Source organism: Glycine soja, chromosome 14 (genome assembly GCF_004193775.1).
Source record: "Glycine soja cultivar W05 chromosome 14, ASM419377v2, whole genome shotgun sequence".
Taxonomy (NCBI): Eukaryota; Viridiplantae; Streptophyta; class Magnoliopsida; order Fabales; family Fabaceae; genus Glycine; species Glycine soja.
This window is the reverse complement of record NC_041015.1, coordinates 47,746,086-47,767,304: the sequence shown is the minus strand read 5'-3', so window position 1 is coordinate 47,767,304 and position 21,219 is coordinate 47,746,086. Positions and strand designations below refer to the sequence as shown.

The following is a 21,219-nucleotide window of genomic DNA, read 5'->3' as shown; positions in this document are numbered from 1 at the left end:
TAAATGCAATATAAGAAATATTATTCTATTGATACAAGCCATAATTTATTGAAATGGTAATATGAAATTTTATGGCATAAATCCATGAAAATAGTATAAAAATAGTAAACTCAAACTTGCTCCATTGAGTCTAAACTGAAATGTATAAAAAAGATGATAATTCACCTTTTGTGTTAGACATTTTTGAAAACTTCTTTGTAAACCACATTAAATGTTTTTGTGCCCTCTTTGTCTCCCACCGATTATCGAAATCTTCAATTCCTTTCTATATGTGACAACATATAACTAATCATGAGAAAAAACTGATTGTGGAAGAAACACTCTAACATGCTTCAAAGATTGGCTTTGACTTTTGTTAATAGTCCTTGCAAATGATACAGCTAACACAGATTGCTTTCTTTAAAATTTGAAAGGGATTCTAAAGGAGTTAATAATCTAGGTATATAAATCTTCCTACCCAATTTACTTCCAAATATGACTTTTCCTTCAAGAACATATTTGCCCATTTTTGTAATGATGATCTGGTACCATTGCACAATCTAATGGATTGATCAATGTTTCTTAATAATATATCCGGTACTCCTATTTTGAGTTTCAACTAATGATTAGGTGGACTTGAAGTAGTAATTTTATTAAAAAAATTCAGAGGTGTGAACATCATCATGTTTATCTATTCTATCATAATTTGAAAAAAGAGTATCCAAACTTAAATATGTGTTTTCTTCTCCTGAAAATAATGACATGTACCCATTTATGATGTCAACCATATCATTTTTGGGACTTGAAAAAATGATGGATCATTGATGTTATGTAAGAAACTTGGATAAGTACAATTGACTATAATTGCAACAGATTCTTCGCCTGATTTTATCAACAAATCATCTGACATATCATCATGTATGCCAACATCATTGTGTTTCTCCAATTGTTTGATTTCCAATTCCCAAAACCCATTCTGAGAACAACTTCATTTCTGCAACATTTGAATTGAAACTTCTTGTGAGAAGCCCGCATATTTATATTTCATGACTGGAAGTATTTGTCATAAGTCCACACCTAATTCAACAACTTTTCCTCTAAAAGACAAACGTAAATTTCTATCATTAACAAAACAAAGAATGTCCCTGAATGTCGTATCTACATCTTGAGAACAATGCTTATGTGTCATTGGAGCTTCATCCAATATTATCAATTTTGCTTTCACTATCAATCCTACAAGGGGGCTTCCTTGCTTGATATTACATCTCTCCAAATGTTAGTCTTTCTTGTACCTCCATAACCATACTGAAAGAATAATCCTGGTTTTGATTGAGCAATATGTTCCATGATAGTGTCATATATTTTTCTTTGCTCCACGTTCATTGTTGACATCAATGAGGAATACGTTCCATGCATGATAGTGTCCTATGACATCAATGAGGAATGTCCTGCTGTCAAAGTTTTTTGGTCATACTTTAACTCATCATATATCAATTTGTTCCCTTTGTTTGAAATTAAACTAAGATTTGGCTGAGGCATCAAGGAAAAATCAAATAAACTCCTATTGTTACTTTGAATTAAATATGCAAAATGTTTTTGAATTAAATTTAGTTAGAAAGTAATTAATTAATATTAAATATTTTTATTGATGATAATTTTCAAATTTAAGTTATACATAAATAAATTAATTGACATCATATATAAAAAAAATATATAAATATAACTATACAATAAAAAAATAAATATATCTTACCATGCTTAACTATTTTGAAACTTTTAATTAAGGTGGAAAGAGGAATAGTAATTGGCACAAATATTTAATTAGTGTTCTGAAATGTTAGTTAATAATAGGTAATTATTGTGTAATTATGAAGATTTTAATTATAAGAATTAAATAGTATTAATTAAAAAATTTATATTGATAAAGACGTAAATGACCATAATTTTGTAGCGATAACTAACTAATTAATTAATATGGATTAATTGTATTTATAATTGGTCTTTTTGGATGTAATCTATACTACTCCATTTGTAATTAGTATTGTATTTTTAAAGGCTAAAATATCACCTTAATGATTTTCAACTTAAATTCTATATAACGAAAACATAAGAAAAATAAATATAAATAAAAATAAGTTATTTATATATAATAAAACATATATATATATATATATATATATATATATATTCTAAAAAAACATATATATAAATTTAATTCCCAAAAATATATAATAGAAAACATATATACAAATTAAATGTAAAAGGATATAATAAAATTAAAATACACACAGTAAATTATGAACAGGAATTAACAACTACAGCTTTTCTATGAATTAGACAGTAAAGCTTCCAAACCAATCCATGAATTCTACACATTGGATGCTATCAAGCCGACTTAAGGCCCAAGCAGTCCAAGCAAAGGCTTTAGGCCCCAAAAAAAATGTCCCAAAATTTTTTTTAGTACTAATATACCTCAAAAAAAGTTATTAAAAATTATATTTAATCAATAATTTTGCATCACAAAAAGTTCAAAAAATTAATTTTAAATAAAACAATGATAATTTTAATAAACTATTTTATGAATAAATAAAAGGTCTTATTTTTAAATTTGCTTTAAGTCCTTGAGCCGCCCCCGGATGTTATTCATCTTACTATTTTTTTTTTAAGGAAAAGAGATTGTGTAGCTACTTTAACAACAAAATCCTTATTTTTCTTCTCTAAACACTCTCAAGATTGAACCGCACAAACCTCTTAATTTTAATATTTTTTCTTAGTGTTACTTTATCATCCTTAATGTAGGGTTGCTGGAGCAATGCTGGCTCCTCAAGTCCTTTTTTTTTGTCCACCTTTAATGACAAATTTAAAATAAAGGTGAAACTTTTAATAACAATTGATGTGAAGATGTGAATGGTTATTTTATTTTTTTAATAATAATATAATGATTTAATTTATTAAATTTTAATATGTTATCAATTTAAAACTATAAAATATGATTTCAAGGGTAATGGAGATAAAGATGTAAGAAAATGAGAATAATATAGGTGAGAGATGCAGTAAAAAAGAAGATTTATATATAACATAGATAGAAATATCCTTCAAGGCTCGTAGCCTTATACACTTTTGGTTCCGTGGGTGGGTCAAGGGTTGTTTTCTTTACCCTTAACTGCAATCCACTTGGTTGTACGTGAGAGGCCTAAGAGGATTTTACTTCAACAGAAAGGCTGCATGTTGCAATAGTGCAAGAACACAAGCCATGAACATGCAATTTGTAGAAGTTTTCTAGCTGACATATTTAGATCCCCACACTCCTACATGCTTTGTTTATAGGGTCATCTTTTTCATAACCAAGGTATTGTTTGAGGAGTGTTAAATATATCCCATTATATGCTTCTGATTACTCAAAAAGACAAATATTATAAGACTTAAATATTTCTGATGTAATAAATGTTTTTTCCACTAACTTTTTTGTTTATTTTGTATAATCAAAACCCAAAGGGAAAACATCATTCTTAAGTGTAGCCTAATAGGCTCTAATATCAATACGAGAGTGTTACATACTCTATTAACTAAAATTTATTAAAAATTATAAAAATAAGAAGAATATTTATTTAATATCAAATGACGCTACATTTATTACTTATATAATAATAAAACTCATCAAAATTTGTAATTTTAAATAAATTTTATCAAAAAAAAGATTGGTAATTAATTAAGTTTTCTAATAGAGATTAGAGGTGAATAAAGTTCACTTCGCATCAACTGTTGCTACAAACTGTTTGCATTTGGAATGCTGGCATTTTGAGAGGCATATGACACATACCCTGATATGGGAATTCAAAGATTTCCAAGTCTTTCTTATTTGGATCAGTGTGACAATGAAAATTCATGCAAAATACACAAATGAATTATACAAGAATGTAAGGTTTTAAAATTTTTACTTCTTCAATGACCACTCACGTGACACTACGTTTCTTACTACATTTGGAGAATAAGAAACTACTATTGTCATCTAAACATACAATAGAGTTACCATAACTTTAAAATTCTAGAGACAAAGCAAGGTTATTCCTTGCATTGAACAGAAAATAACAAGTGCATCATGGCAAGGCAAGCATACATATACAAAATAATCATGGAGTTTGTAGATTAGAATCAGACTCGGATGATGTGTTAGGGTTCTTCAACTCTGGAAGCCTAATTTCCTCTATGTTCCTAACAGTTTCATCCATTGTTGGCCTATTATCTGCCAGCTTTGCCACACAGGCCAGTGCAATCTGAAGCATCTGCACCATCTCCTCTTCAAAATATTGCCCTCTAAGAAGTTCCTCGTCGAAAACTTCAGCCGTCCATTCCTCGCGAACCACAGACCTCACCCACCTTGGAAGATCAACCATGTCCTCATAGCCAGGATATCCCAGTGGGGCCTTGCCAGTGAGCAGTTCTAGAAGGAGCACCCCAAAGCTGTAAACATCAGACTTCTGAGTGATCCTCCGATACTCGGTTACTTCAGGAGCACGGTAGCCATTGGCTCTTGACATGGTTGATTGAGTGCTCATCATAGGAGTGAGTCCTACATCAGTGATGCAGCCATCATGTTGTTGGGTTATGAGCACATTGGAGGACTTGATGTTGCCATGAGTGAGTTTTGAGTCCATGTGATCAGTGTGAATGGAAGCAATTCCCTTTGCAGCTCCTAGTGCAATCTTCATTCTTGAATCCCAGTCTAATGGAGCTCTTCCCATGCCTCTGTTTCCTATTGTTGTTTGGGAAGGATAGAAGAATAAGACAAATATATAGCTTTGTTACAACTTACTCCGTCAGTCCCTAATTATAAAACTCTTAGAAATTTGTTTGTCCTTTTTTATAAGATCTTTTTCTAATTTCTAGATGCATCAATTATTTTTTCCTACATACTCTTACTTATTCTCTCTCCAAACATTAATGAGAAACAATTAAGTGAATGAAGAGATAAGAAAAGGATAATTTTAGAATGATAGTACAAATAATTGACAAAATTAACTAATTTTCTTAAGGGGACGTGAATTAGTTGAAATGATTTTATAAGGAAGGACAGAGGGAGTACAGTTGAGAATAGAAAATGTGTGTCATCTTGTTTCATATATGAATTATAATAACATAATGCAGCTGATGAATGATGAACAAAAGATGGCATATTTTGTCCATTATCTTGACTAATCCATAAAATTTCTGGTAAACAATCTTCAACGGTGATTGGTTCTAAGTTCTAACTTAAGCTAATTTAGCCTAGTTTAATTATAACACAATCTCTCATGTAGAAATAATAAAACATGCTACTTTTTCCATGACATTAAGTCAATGAACTTCTTTATTAACTTACATAAATATTGACTTCAGTTTTTTCCTTTCGGTTACTCACATCAAGTTGCTAGATGATATAATGCAATTGAACAATGGAGAAAAGACAAGGAAAACTAACAGAAAAGACAATGTATCAATGTAAATAAAACGTACCGTGCAACAAGGAAAACAAGCTGCCTCCTGAAATGTAGTCATAGACTAGAAGTTTCTCATCTTTGGAATAGTAATAAGCTCTAAGGGGCATGACATTGGGGTGCCTTCCAATTCTTCCTACAACCTCCATCTGCTGCTCAAACTCCTTCTTTCCAACTAGAACTTCCCTCAACCTTTTAACCACCACTGTTGTTCCATCCTCCAAAGCAGCCCTATATGTTGTTCCATAGCTCCCCTTTCCCAGAACTTCAGCTGAAGCCTTTAACAAGTCTTCAAGGTCAAAGCTGTAAGAGCAACCTTCAAAGAAAAACAACTTGTTCTTTTCAGCCTCTTGCACTCCACTCCCAAAACTCTTTGAAATCTCAGCCTTTCCAGCACAAGGTGCCTTTCTTGTCAGAATGCCACTGCTTTGACTCTTGTTCCTCTTCAAACAACATACAAAGATAATCAAAAGTAGGAGGGAGATGAAGGCACATCCTCCAATTGCTAGAGCAAGTATAGTAGCTAGGCCAAAGTAGCTCTTTGAAGTGGTAGCACTTCTATTTTGGGGAGTTGCTGCTGGAGAGAGTGGTTGATAAACAGGAGAAGGAGAAGGAGAAGGAGAAAGAGAGGAAGTAGAAGAAGATGGAGGAGAGGCTGCAGAACAATTATTGAGAGGTGGTCCGCACAAGTGAGAGTTTCCAACAAAAGAAGTGTATGGATAATTGATGATGGAATTTGGAATTGAGCCATTCAAGTTGTTATAGCTCAAATTCAAATACTTAAGACTTGTAAGGTTTTTTAAGTCAGGGATAGCTCCAGAGATGGAATTGTTTTGGAGATACAACCAGGTGAGTCTACTAAGATTCTGAAAGGTAGTTGGAATACTTCCAGAAAAGTTGTTAGAAGAAATATCCAATGCTATGAGTTTAGGTGAGATAGTGGAAGGGATTAGGCCTGAGAAGTTATTCTGCTGCAGGTTTACATATTGGAGTGAAGGAATGGAGAGAATGTCAGAAGGAAGGTTTCCTCTAAGGCCATTGGAGTGAAGGCTAAGAATTTTAAGAGAATCTAGTTTTCCTAGGCTGTTCTTTGGAATGGAGCCCTTGAATCCAGCTCCTGGAAGATGGATTTCAATGACACTAGTTCCATTTTGGTTGCAAGTGACACCAGCCCAAGAAGTGCAAATTGGAGTAGAATCACTCCAGTTTAGCCTTGGGGCATGTGGAACATTGGAAAAGAACTCAAGGAGAGCTTGTCTGTCAGAGTTCAAGTCAGCTTCAATCAGACCAAATAGAGACACTGTGAAGCTTAGTAGAACAAATGGAACTGCATGGAATTGGAACTTCATAGGTGCTTGTTTGGTGTGAAGTGGAGGCAAGTGGTAGTTCCTATCTCTGACCTTTAGCTGTTCTTCATTCTTGCTTGGTTTAGCTTTGAAAGATAATGATAAAGTGTTAGCGAATCATATAGCAAATAAGGATAAAAATGTTGAAAGTCATAATGAACTACTTTTTTGTTCAAGAGTCATGGATTCATTTCAGTAAGCATTAATTTAGTCTAGAAACAATGATGTGCCACTTGGAAAGTGATGAACTTAAACATGAAATAGTGGATTAGATTATTAGTTTACAGATTGGATTTAGAAATTGTGCAGAAATCAAGTCCAATAAGTTGAATCAATTCCTTTCTTAGAGAGCTTGAATTTTAGTATGAGAATGTTACATGTGGTAAAAAATTCAAATAAATCAGTTGAAGAAAGTTCATTCTTTCAGCATTTGTCGTGCTATCAGTACTCTTTCAACTACAAAGAAAAAGACAAAGGCTTCACTGTGGACTTTAGTTAATGGGGGACTAAAGTGCACTTTTAACTGAGAATAAAGAAATTCTCACATGAAATCAGTTCTTGCATGTTTCAAAACAAGCAAGAAGGAAGAGAGGGAAAAGGAAGGTAGTAATAGAGAATCCAAGAAAAAGAGAACTCGAAAAAAGAAAAAGCTAAAGTTTGACTCTCTTTTGTACTTTCTAAAGAAAAAGCATTCATTGCTAAAAGTAGGCTGCTATCTCTTAATTTAAAATGATGTTGTGAATCATGAGTGCTGATTTCTAGTTTTTACCACCATCAATGCATACTCTAAAAAGTTCATCTTCATTCTTCTTCTAATATTGAAAACTATTTTTGTCTTGGAACCAGATTGAGGCATTTACGGGGGACAACGGATAATCAAAAGGGATGCAAATGGGTCAAAAATTTCACACTCAAAGCAATCGTACCATCAATATTTTAACAAATACAACTTGCTGATTCCTCCAGTGAAGTCATGCAAACAAAACATTCCACTTAGAAACATTACCAGAAATATTAAATAAATAAAACTGTCAGCAGAAAAGGAATTGCAAGAATTAACATATACTAGAATAACACTCATAGCAAGCATGTATACAACAACAATAAAAGCCTTTTCCCACTAAGTGCGATTAGGTATGTGGATCACAGGGCGCCATTCGACTAAGTTAAAGACCATATTTTCAGAGATATATGTAATATGGAACATTGCAAGCATGTATACACAAAAAACATATATACAGATCTGTGAAGAAGATGGTTAAAAGAAGCATTGGATCAGATAAAAAAAAACAATTATGATGACTCAACTATGAGCAGCAGAGATAATCAACTACAAATGGACCAGCTTCATTAGAAATGCCTTGTTTTCCAATCCTTAATCATGGAAAATTTTATATGAAGCACTATAAGTCTATAAGTTAACAACTGCAAGTGTTCAAATTTGGAATTTAGAGGAATTAAGAGAAAATACCTTTGTATGAAATTCAGTGTGAGGATGCCTAGAACAGAATGAAACAAGATCATGTCACAAAAACGAGTAGGAGATATTTAATCCAGTTCAACAAGAGAGAAGTGTTATGAAGTTCAAAATTTCCCACTTGCCATTTAATGAGGATCAAATGAAATGGTGTGCAACAGGGCTAAACTAAACTTATTGAGCACGCAACATATGACATTAAACTATGAAATAAATAAAGAGATTAAAACTAAGCACTTGGAGTTGGTCACACCAAGATATTCACACAGAGCTATGTTATATCATTGATGAAAGAAAGAAAAAAAAAATCATTTTCCTACTCAACTACAAATCTGCAATGACAGCAATAATGAGGGAGCTAACCTACAAAGTCTTCAAACTAACTCACAATCACATTAATGTGCACCTCTTGCTGTTGAAATTAGCTCAACGTATATAAGGAAAACAAACAGCTATCATGGGTTTATAGTCTAAACGTTTGAAATCCAATAGCAAGACATAAATTAAATTAGCTGGCATGTCTTCGGGAATTGACCCTATAGAGTATAGAGTACCAATACAAACTAATTAAACAACGTACAAGAGAACTTTACGTGTGGTTTGTAGCATAAGTACAGCGAGTATTTCCAATGTGTAACGAAGATAAAACATCTAACTAACAATGCTTCACAAAAGTAGTAACGACTTGGATCTCTTAATCAAGTGGTCCAAAATTCGTAGTGTTGATGTAACTAATTATTGTATAAGTAGTGGAGCAGAAAATCAAATCTTGTCTTTATTGTTGTTCCCTCTCTCTTTCTCTTCTTTACATGCTTAACACATGACAAAATTTGATATCTATATGACAATATATATCTTCGAGAAGGCACTGATCCCACTAAGAATATATTCCTCTAAAGCCTATAGATAGAAGATCAAGATACTAAAATCCACAATAAAGCAATCATTATTTACAAGTGTTGAAACTCTGTTGAAATCCTTGGACGATCAAACACTAATCCAAAAGAGTAAACCTTTATCTTGCAAAGTTATTTTGTTATATCCGAGCTTATTGTGTATTCTCTCTTTGGAAGCTTTGAATATTGTATTCAATTCAAACTATTGTTTGAAATGTCAAGAGTGGTTTGGTGATAAAAAATACTTGGGTGTTCCTTAATTTCAAGGGAGATCAAATGTGTTTCAAGTATTGCCTAGAGAATACTTGGAGCAGTCAGAAGTGACAGAATAAAATACTTGTTTAAAATTTGTTTTTGATTAATAAAATCCTTCAAGGTTTTGAAGAAGAATTGGATGTAGCTCGAGTTTGAGTGAACCAATATAAACGGTATTTTTTACTCTAACTCTTGTTATAACTTGTTTTTCTCTTTTAAGTTATCTCTTTCATGCCTTGGACACACAATTAGGGGTGGGAATAGGCCAGACCGGTCTACAGGGGTCTACGACCTGGTCTACATAAAGTCTGGTTTGACCTGCCCTATTTAATTAAAAGGTTAGACTCATACTTTTTTAAAAGCCTATTAAATTAAATAGATCAGGCTTAAGCTTATTAAAAAGCCTTTTAAGCCTAATAGGCTGGCCTATATATATGTATATATATTTATATTATTTTTTGGGTACCAATATATACTTATATTATTTTTTGGGTACAATTAATTATTTTTTTGAAACTAGCAGACTTTGATTACACATTATTGCTCCATAACTTCTATTCCTATAATCAAGTAAGACTTTAATTACAATTTATCATATGTCCCTTTATATTCCTCATTATTTTTATTTGTTTTCCTATTCCTGTTAATGTTTTCTTTTCCTTCAACTTTCCTATTAAGTTCCTACTACTCCAGAGCAAAGAAATATTAATGTGAAGAAGGCTTTTAAAAAGGCTATCAGGCCAGGCCAGACTTTTAAAAAGGTCTGACTGAGCCAAAATAAAAGCTTTTGATAGGCTATAGGCCAGACTCAGGCCTCAAAAATTCATCGCATGCTAGATTTAGGCCTTTTAAAGCCTGGCCTAACCTGGCCTATTCCCACCCTTACACACAAGCTTTGTCAAAATTATTTGTTATTAACTGAACACTATCGGTTAAACTTGTTTATGTAAAATTGTGTTCAGTGTTGTTGGATGCTTTTTAAGAGCTTTGTTTTTATACCTCTTTTGATAAATAACTTTGTGAAAACATTCATTTTGCAAAAAATACTTCAAAGTATATATTAAAACATTCAAAGTATACATTTAATCCTCCTTCTAGTGTTATTTGTATTTCACAATATTTATGTTCAATTTAAACTCAAGTCTCTTCTTTTTATGTAAAGAATCTTTATATTAAATTCTAATGATCAAGCACATTTAATGAGTGAAAATTATTTCTTTTTTTTTTCTAAAACATGTTATCCATTACTAGGCACAAAAACTCAAAACATGATTCTCATTTATAAAATGCAAATTTACATTTTTTATTTCTATGGTTATCTCCAATTTTGATTTTAATCTCCTTTTAAATTTATTCACCAATTTGAACACAATTGAAAGATTAAATTTATGAATAAATTTAAAAAAAGACTAAAATCAAAATTAAAAATAACTAGGGGAACAAAAATATAATTTTACCATTATAAAATCTAGTTTTAACTGCTCTAATATAAACATAAACCTCAATTAAAAATAAACAAATGTTAACGGTGTCATAAAGACATTAGTGGTGTCATAAAGACATTAGTTAAGAAATTTAAGGTACAAATGTTTTTTATTGGACACAAAAAAGGTATATTATTCATAATTTTTTTAAGCTTTTCTATGATTTATACAATAAAATTAGCAAGACTTTAAGAAGAATACCAAGAGATTTGGTCATTAAGCTATACTACTGCATTAATATAAACAATGAGATGATGAAAGGAATAATGGCTTTACATTTACCCTCTTCTCCTAAGTATCACATGACCTAAATGCTACTACCCTTTTCGTGTTCCTTTCCTTCTTCGTCAGCATGTTGCCGGATGTCAATTTGGGGAGTTTCTTCAATTTTTATTATTGTGTTCATTTATTGTTCGTTATGTTGTTCAATTTTGCTCATTTCAATTTTTTGGTAGGTTATGTATTATGAGATTTCCCATTTCCCTCTAAGTTTTGATGTCAAAAAGACTATAGAAACAATGGGAAATCTCAGAAGCAGTGCACAGGAATGTTAAGCAACTATCCAACAATTTTGTTGTTTCATCCTTTTTGCTGCCTAGCCTGTCATATCTCCAAATTATCAATTTGACCTTCAACTTTGAAAAAAAACAGACCCATGTCAATAATTTGTTTTAGAAGAAACCATTTTTTATAAAAAGTTTGTAAAAGTGACCCAAATGAGTCAATCATTCCATCAAAGATATAGGCAGAGCAATGCTCATATTATAACATGCACCAAAAATATGATATTTTGTTCCGTTCGTGAAAACCATTATTTTATCTATAGCAAGATGAAGTAAAATATAAAATTTCACACTCTGCGAGTGCTATCAAACTCTTAAACAATGAAAAATTACTAGGAACCGTGATCCAATATTAAGAGACGGAAAATAGAATATCAATAGTAATAAGGAGAAATTGTGCATCATACCAGAATATAACATTAAAATAACCAAATCGAAGAGGTTCGCAAACAAAATTTAAGTAAATGGAATGTGCTGACAAAATAACTCAAATTCACTCTTGCAAAACTAATGTTATCCAAAAGTCTAGTATTTCCAAATTAAAAGACAGACTAAGAACTAGTAGCAGTATCCAAAAAGGCTCTTCCAGGTTCACGATTGGCCAATGGTCCATGGCACCCAAGAAGCTGCAAGATAACAAAAAGGAAATTATAAGTTAAAGAGGCCAACTACAAGCACTTAAAATAACTAAAGAAAAGTGCTAATTGAATGCACAATACGAATTTCATTCAGAAACGTCCTCAAACGCATTCCCAACTTCAATGTTACCAATATACATCAGCAACACTCAATCTATATGTCATACAGTTTCAATTATACCACATGTTGCATTCATGAGCAGCTTCACATTACCTTTGCATTCACACCATCGGGCACAATTCTGTTCTCTGACTTGAACTTGAGATAATCAGAACGGCTAAACTTGGTGAAGCCCCTGAGCAATCATTTCATACAATAATTGGAGTTAACTACGCAGTCCAAATCTATAATTCAGTTAAAGTGGGGGAAATTTCAAACATCTGCCAGTAGAACAAACACATACCATTTCCTGCTAACAATAATCTTTTGACGACCAGGGAACTTGAACTTGGCACGGCGAAGAGCCTCCTGAGCATGATGGCTGTTGCTGTCCTTGCAGCGGACAGAAAGAAGGACCTGTCCAATAGCCACTCTAGCACAAGTACCCTGTGGCTTTCCAAAAGCACCTCTCATTCCAGTTTGGAGCCTATCAGCACCAGCACACGAAAGCATCTTGTTGATCCTAAGAACATGGAATGGGTGCACCCTGACTCTCAAGTGGAAAGCATCCTTTCCAGCAAATTTGGCCATGTACTTGTTGCAAGCAATGCGAGCAGCTTCCAGGGCCTCACTTGAAACATTTTCCTTCTCCCAACTAACCAGATGGACACAGAAAGGAAACTCATCAACACCCTTCTTCTTCATACCAACATCATAAATCCTGATCTTGGGATCAGGAACACCACGGCAGAAACGTGACTTGGGGTATGGCTTGTTCTTAATTTGCCTATAACACCTCGCAGGTCCTAAACCAAAAACCATTCAAAATTACAATCAAAACAATAACACAAAATATGAACTAGCTTATTCCAAAGACATGAGATTGTAATTTCAGACACAATAGCATACATGCTTAGTGAATATTAATGCTAGAAATTCACAACTTAGAATACAACATGCAAAATCTGGACCAGTTTATTCCAAAACACGAATAACATACATATTTAATGGATAATAATACTAGAAATTGACAACCTAGAAAAAAAATCATTGAGCACAACACAAAATGACACATACAGTGATTGATAAACAAAATAAAGCAATCACCAAGTTCTAAATTTAATTAACAGCAACAAAACCAACACGTAAAATAAATCAAATCTAATCTTCAATTTTCAGTAAACGATTTAAATCTAAATTGACAGAAGAAACAGTTTTCGTGTTTCAGAACAAAATAGATTCAGCTAAGAACTCCATAAACCAATAGCAGATTTCAACGCAGCAGATATGAAATTGAAACGAATAATTGAAATTCTGCGAAAGGTGAAAATGCTTAGAACTTACTCCGCCCCATGGCTGCGTCTCTGTCTCTGACTCTGCTATGCACGCGTTAGGGATGAAGCTGCGTACGCGAAACCAAACCCTAGAAGAAGTGGTTTATATAGAGGTAGTTTGCTTAGGGCTTTGCCTGTTTACGAGACGGGCTTTTGTTTTGGGCCCAAAATGGTCCATTAGGTCCAGTTTCTCCAGTAAAGTAATAAATTGGTTTTCTAATGGCAAAATATATCATTATCAACTATAATTTGAACAATTCAAAATAAAATAAAATAAAAAACTATAAGCTGAACAAATTCAGATTTACGAAGTCTAATATGCATAAACATATTATTTAGTCTACAGATGTAAACGTGAGCACCAGTTGGGTTAAAAATTGTTGGTCTTATTTTTTCTAGATTGTTTTAATTTGACTTACTAAACGAGGTTAATCAATCAAAATTAGTTGGGCCAATATGTGTTGATCCGTGTTTTTTTAAAAAAATTATTGTTTCTCTTGCTTTTTAGTTGTATTTGTTCTTGATATTTTTACATTATTTTTTATTATTTGAATTTATTGTTTTTGTTATGATAAATTAATTTATTTTTACAATAACTAACTTAAAAATTATTATTTTAATATTTTATTTTTTAAATTAAGTGAGTCAGCTTCTAAGTTTACTCACTCTTGCTGAGTTCAGTTGTATATTTTTTTCTGAGAAAAAATGGGAATCGTATTGAATTAATTTACTTATTGGACAGTTTATTGTGAACAAAGGTTAGAGATGTATTTTATAACTTTTTTTTTTAAAACACTTTATTGTTAACTAAAATTTATTAGAAATAACAATTTTTTTGCAATAACTTATTAATTGAATGATTATTTCTTTTAATTTTGTAATTTTTAATCAAGTTTAATAAATAATTATAGATGTATTCAAAGTATTATTGAATTTATTTCCAACACATTTCTTTATATAAAGCACACTTGGATAAATGTTGTTTTAGCAAGTGAATGAACTATGTTGTTGTGATCTCTTAACATAAATATTTTAACAAGAGTAAAATAAAAGGCAATAAAATTCAATTTCATTCCATTTTATTTTATCATAATCGATCTAAACATACAAATAATGATTTAAAAAGTTGGATGGTGATACTCTAAGAATAATGTAAAACAATGTTATAATCAAATTACAAATTGATATGACTTTTGACAAACAAATTTTATATTATTTTTTCTCATAATTTTATTCAATTTATATATTAAAGGATAAATAAGTATTTTGGTCTCAAAAAGTGTGAGATCATGACAAACTAACTCTTGAAAAATAAAAAATTTAAATTTAGTCCTTTGAAAGTAATAAAACGCAATAGATTGATTTTGTTGTTAAATTTGTGAGATCATTTTGTTGTAATGTTCATAAACCAATTTGACACTAAGTTATATTTTTTATGACTAATTTGACATTAAGTTGCAAAGTTAAAGGATCAAATTTGTCATTAAATTGTATAGATAATCAATTTGTGGCACTTTTAGCACTTTTTGCACATTCAATGATTAAATTCAAAATTTTCATTTTTTAATGACTAATTTGTCACCGCCTCACATCTTCACGAACCAAATGGGCATTTACACTTTATTAAAAATTGGATAACTAACTGTTTTCATTGTTGCACTTTTACACTCGCTAACAATTTAATTCATATTATGAAAATGATCAATTTAGTTCACAATTGTGCAAATGTAACAACAATTTAGTCATACTCTCAAGTAATATTTGTTTCCATTAACATAGAATGCCTAAGTGGTACATCAAATATGGCATGACAAATCCACATGGGGGAAGTGACATCCATGTGCTAGGCTAGGTATGTGTGCACCAAATTGTCCGTTCATGTGTGTGAAGATTTTTACCTTTTAAGTCACCATAAAAATTAACCATTCATTTATCCTCTTTCTTTTTACCTTTTGTGAGAGAGAGACTAAATCATGGTTGTTAAGTGTGATCTTCTATTTCCTGCCTTTGCATTATCGGTGGCCAACACTGATGACGTGGTGACGATTGGTTTCTGGCCATTTTTAGAAGATGATCTCTCCTTATGTGCTGAAGATGAAAGACAACCTTGTAAGGTAAGGTGTTTTTTTCATTTGGTCGTTTCATCGTAGATGTGTGAACGATGATGAACAAGTATGCATTGTCTGAGGCCATGTAGTGCCTCTGCCTCGAAACCAACAACAAAGATGTCATTGACCACTTATGCCTTCTACAGAGGCTCGACAACAACAACATTGAAAACATGTACCTCTCTATATACGAAATCTCATGGGATAGTCGTAGTGCCTCTATGCCATGAAGGTGGTGGACAGAGAGACTATTTTGGTGTCTTTTTTTTAGTATTGTCACATTAAAAATTTAATTAGTATCTGACAAAATATTGAACATAATTTAGAGTTTAATGGTGCATGCACATTTTAAATTAATAGTATTGTGAACTATTTTGTCATGAAGTTATATTTGTTGAGAACTATTTTGTTGTTGCGAAAGAAAGTACTACCATGAAATTTAAAAGAAGAACCTTCTTATTAAAAATTTCATTGACATCTACTCTACTATCAATCAATATATTATATAAAGAACACTTGTTGACGGTATCTATTAGCACATGTGTCAAGCTCTCGTAAAGGATGTTCCACTTTTTTTCTCAAAGTTTAAAAAATGAAGCATAATATTTTGGATTTATACCTATTATATTGATATCATTCATGTAATTAAAAAAATAACAAAAATTAAATATGCATTTATGATAATTATGTATAAAAAACTAGACAAAAAATTTTAAATTAAATTTTATTTTATTATAATTTAATTTTATACTTTATTTTGTCTGAAAATTTTCTATAATTTTGTTTCAGAAAAAATTGCATGTATATGCAATCATTATAAACCTTTTAGAGTTTATGTACATTGCAAATATTATGCACATATCAAACATTAACTTCTATAAATATATCTCATTAAATAAAATAAAAAATGAATATATTTTGTTATCATTATTTTTTTGTAATTTTTAATATATTTTTGTTAGAAAACTTCAAACATTCTAATATATATGTATTGTATAGTGTGTGGAGCACAATCCAACACTACTTTACAATGAATTTCTAAAAAAAAAATAGATTTTTTTTATGCATGTGACAAACATTAATATACTAACATAGTAAAAAATTTGATTTAATGTTTATTAAAACATATTAAAAATTTTGATTCACCTATAAAGATGTATTATTTAAAGTAATATATATATATATATATATATATATATATATATATAATTAACTTTAAATTAGGGTTGAAACATATTAAAAAGTGACCTTTAAAACATATTAAAAACATAATTTGACATATTAAACTACGGTAAAACACTTGAAACATATTAAAAAAAACACATTTTTCAAATGTTTATTATAGGTGAATCATCATGATATTGGAGTGTAATATCTAGCCATTTTAGTGGTAATTAATTTTCGCCAAAAAACTTGATTGATCACTTTTAGTGAAATTTTGGGATCAAACCCATGATCACTCAACAAATTATTGGTAAATGTTTATTCAATATCATTTAATCACATAATGTTTATTCAAAAAATTAATCTGTCAATTTTTTCAGTTAAGTCATTGATTATTTCTGCCCTCTACAAAGGCACGACAACAATAACATTAGAAACATGTACTTTTCCAAATACGAAACCTCATGAGATAATCGTAGTGCCTTTATGCCATGAAGGTGATGAACAAAGAGGCTATTTTGGTATCTTTTTTAGTATTTTCACATTAAAAATTTGATTAGTATTGTCACATTAAATAGAATGTAAAGTTTAATGGTACATGCATATTTTAAATTAATAGTATTATTGTGAATCAGCTTGTCATAAAATTATATTTGTTGGGGACTATTCTTTTATTACGAAACAAAGTACTATCATCAAATTCAAAAGAAGAACCTTTTTATTAAAATAGTTGTTATCTTTGTAAATTTTTTTAAAATTCCATCCACACCTACTCTATCATCAATTGATATGTTATATAAAACACAACTGTATCTGTTAGCACATGTGTCAGCTGCTCTCGTAAAGGATGTTTCGCTTTTTTCTCAAAGTTTAAAAAAGGAAGAATAATATTTTCGATTTATACCTATTATATTGATATCATTTATGTAATTAAAAACAATAACAAAAATTAAATGTGCATTTATTATTATTATGTATACAAAAATCAGACACAAAATTTTTTAAATTAAATTTTATTTTATTATTTATAAAACTTTTATTTTATTATAATTTAATTTTCTATTTTATTTTGTCTAAAAATTTTCTATAATTTTATTTTAGAAAAAATTGCATGTATATGCAATCATTATAAACTTTTTAGAGTTTATGTACGTTGCAAATATTATGCACATATCAAACATTAATTTCTATAAATATATCTCATTAAATAAAATAAGAAATGAATTTGTTTTGTTATCATTATTTTTTGTTGAAATTTTTAATATATTTTTGTTGGAAAACTTCAAACATTCTAATATATATGTATTGTATAGTGTGTGAAGCAGAGTCCATCACTACTTTACAATGAATTTTTTTTTAAAAAAAAAAGAATTTTTTTTATGCATGTGACAAACATTAATATACTAGCATAGTAAAAAATTTGACTTAATATTTATTAAAACATATTAAAAAAATTGATTCACAGATAGAAATGTATTATTTAAAGTAATAATATATATATATATATATATATATATATATATATATATATATATATATATATAATTAACTTTAAATTACGGTTGAAACATACTAAAAAGTGACCTATAATTTGAAACATATTAAAAACATACTACAATATTAAAAAAATAATTTGACATACTAAAATAGTGTAAAACACTTCAAAAATATTAAAAAATATATATTTTTTAAATGTTTATTATAGGTGAATCATCATGATGATGTTGGTGTGTAATATCCATCTGTTTTAATGGTAATTAATCTCTGCCAAAAAATATGATTGATCACTTTTAGTGAGATTTTTTGTTTTAATCACTTTTTTTTTTTATATTCACACAAGTTAAATCTGAGACCTTATTTAAGGAGATCGAGTTCATGACCACTTGGTTCAACCACTTATTGATAGATGTTTATTTAATATCATTTAATTATATAATGAATGAATGAAAATAATTTAGTTAAAATTTGTGTAATATGTGAAGTTTATGTTAATATGTGCATTTACCTGATAATTGTTTGGATTTAAATGTGGAGGATTTTCATTTAATTAGGAGCAAATATGATTGCACGGGTTACTGTTATTTCCTTTTTTAATATATTACTAAGATATAATTACTAGAAAAATAAAATTTAAATTATTAAAGTTGAATTATTATTTCTTAAATTCAATTGTTTTAGAATTAATGTGTGATTTACTTTTAAAGTTGTATTGGAAAAAGAAATTTTTTTCGGTATTAAAAGTCTATTAAATTGTTTTTTCAGTTTCATTTTAAATTTAAATATTTGAAATATAGTTCTCTTTTTAAGTATATTTCTGAAAATTAAAATCTTAAATCTTGCCTAAAACATTTATTTTTCATTTTTTTTCTTTTAAATTTATTTTCTCAAAAAAACTTATTTGGATGAGATTCTTAAACATATGTTATACATTATATATTAAAAAAAAGTCAACGTGTCCATCTTAAGAAAAAAGAAGAAGAAATTATTTCTTTTATTATTAGTCATTTTTAAGTAAAATAAAAAAAATATTCATAAAAATTTTGACTTCTGTAAAGATTTTATTAATCTTCTGGAAATTGAGTAACAGAGAGAAAGTTTGCACATAGTACCCTTTAATTACATTACAAATAAAAAAATTTCCCTCTAAAAAATTAATTTTAAATCTACTGTATATTATATTTATATAAAATAAGGTTTTGTTCTATATGTCACTCTCTAAAAAATATTAAATGAAATTATTTTATTTTTTATTAAACAAATATAATTATGATAATTAATATCAATTATGTAAATTAGAACATTCAAATTTTATTTTTATTCCATTTTTTTGAATTATGATTTTTGGACATTCCATTGGGCTGAATTAATATTTACTAATAAATCAATATTTACTAGCACAAATTTATAGGAAAATTTCTTAATTCCTATTAATATTAATAGTAATAGTAATATTTGCTAATAAATCAAGAAATCAATTGTGATGAATTGATTTTTATAACTATGGTAACTTTTTATTTATTATCAAAATTTTATAATTATTTGTTGTAAATATTCATTATAATTATAGTAACTTTTTAACTGTCACAATTTTTTTACGTTTATATGTTATTTATTATTTACAAGTATACATTATATTATTTGATGATTAGTATTTAATTTATTAATAGTTAACATGATAAAATAGAATTAAAAACATGTGTCAGTACACAAATAGAATAATGTAGAATTGATTAAATTGATAATCAATAATTGTGTGCTACTAAATGATTATATCGCTTTAAATAATACTATTACCTTAAATGCTTTAAATAAATTGTTATGTAGTTTCAAACTTCAAAGGAAGGATAAATACAAAAAAAAAAAAAAAAATTAATCTGCCAATTTTTTCAGTTAAGTTTTATAGTTTATTTCGTTTTAGCAAATAACACAAAATATTCAAATGAATGGTTTGGAAAAGAAGATATGTAAAGTTCTACTATATTATTAAAATGAGGTTGGATTATTCTACTTCTATTGCATAATTTTTTTTACAAAAAAAATATATCTTTTTTTATTATTTTATTTTTTGATCATTTTTCATTTAATTTGTCTTTATTAATAAGTTTTATTTGTTTTATCTTTTAGACATATTTTTTAATATATGACATTTTTAGACTTAACAAAAAGTCAAATCAAATGCATGACAACAAGATGAATCATTATGTGCGAAAAATTAATGAAATCAAACCTTGCTTCACCTTCCAATAAGAAGTGAAAAACTTCTATTATATAAAATTGTGGTGTTTTTCTTTTAATTTAAAGAGATATATGATAATCTTTATAAGTAAGATGAAAAAAAAAATTGATGTAAAAATTTAAATTCACACACTTAAAATTTATCCATAATTAATGGAATAAATTAGCTCAAGGAAAACGCTGCCAATTTATTTTATAACATTCAATATCTTAAACTTTGAGTCTACAAATCATGCATGTTTGGTTCAAACCGGTGATGATGCTAATTAGTTAAAAATGGAAGAATTGAGAATTAAGAATATGAAACATTAAATTAGTGCAGATTAATAAATGACATCCTAGACACGCATATCACGATATTAGTCAAATTTATAAATATAATTGTGATAAAAGTCACACATGGCGAAAGATAAATTTATAAATATAATTGTAGAAATGCTGTAGTTTCAAGTTGAATGAACATAGTGTTCTTATAGACAAGTTTTATAGGGTTGAACTAAGAAAAACATATTTTTGTATTGGAGTCTATTTTTAATGGATTACTATGGTTGTGAGCTTTATAATAATTTTTATATTTTCGTAGAAAAAATAAATATTATATATATATATATATATATATATATATATATATATATATATATATATATATATATAAATGATATAATA

The 21,219-nt window shown here is 29.0% G+C and overlaps 2 protein-coding genes across 3 annotated transcripts; both read right to left on the bottom strand.

The window, feature by feature from the left end:
• Positions 1 to 3,872: 3,872 nt before the first annotated feature.
• On the bottom strand, positions 3,873 to 8,522 carry LOC114383441 (probable inactive receptor kinase At5g58300). 2 transcript variants are annotated; one of them, XM_028343119.1, is made up of 3 exons: positions 8,271 to 8,522; positions 5,473 to 6,885; positions 3,873 to 4,732 (listed from the first exon to the last, which is right to left on the bottom strand). In XM_028343119.1, exons 2-3 carry the CDS (start codon positions 6,800 to 6,802, stop codon positions 4,110 to 4,112), a joined length of 1,953 nt encoding a protein of 650 aa, XP_028198920.1. In that variant the 5' UTR covers positions 6,803 to 6,885; positions 8,271 to 8,522; the 3' UTR covers positions 3,873 to 4,109. The 2 variants fall into 2 exon arrangements, with proteins under 2 accessions (XP_028198920.1, XP_028198921.1); XM_028343120.1 differs by lacking the exon at positions 8,271 to 8,522 and having other exon boundaries at positions 5,473 to 7,147.
• A 3,306-nt stretch (positions 8,523 to 11,828) lies between these two features.
• LOC114385167 (60S ribosomal protein L10-like) lies at positions 11,829 to 13,600 on the bottom strand. Its single transcript, XM_028345170.1, has 4 exons — positions 13,557 to 13,600; positions 12,517 to 13,018; positions 12,327 to 12,408; positions 11,829 to 12,100 (listed from the first exon to the last, which is right to left on the bottom strand). The coding sequence occupies exons 1-4, from the start codon at positions 13,564 to 13,566 to the stop codon at positions 12,026 to 12,028; spliced, it is 669 nt and encodes a 222-aa protein (XP_028200971.1). The 5' UTR covers positions 13,567 to 13,600; the 3' UTR covers positions 11,829 to 12,025.
• Positions 13,601 to 21,219: the final 7,619 nt, after the last annotated feature.

Bases quoted from the DNA above. Each gene is read 5' to 3' on its own strand.
- LOC114383441 (XM_028343119.1), bottom strand. From the start codon at position 6,802: ATGAAGTTCCAATTCCATGCAGTTCCATTTGTTCTACTAAGCTTCACA. The intron at 4,733-5,472 runs GTACGTTTTATT...AAACAACAATAG, and splicing joins CTTGTTTTCCTTGTTGCACG to GAAACAGAGGCATGGGAAGA.
- LOC114385167 (XM_028345170.1), bottom strand. The intron at 12,409-12,516 runs GTATGTGTTTGT...ATGATTGCTCAG, and splicing joins ATTATTGTTAGCAGGAAATG to GGGCTTCACCAAGTTTAGCC. The intron at 12,101-12,326 runs GTAATGTGAAGC...GTTATCTTGCAG, and splicing joins CCGATGGTGTGAATGCAAAG to CTTCTTGGGTGCCATGGACC.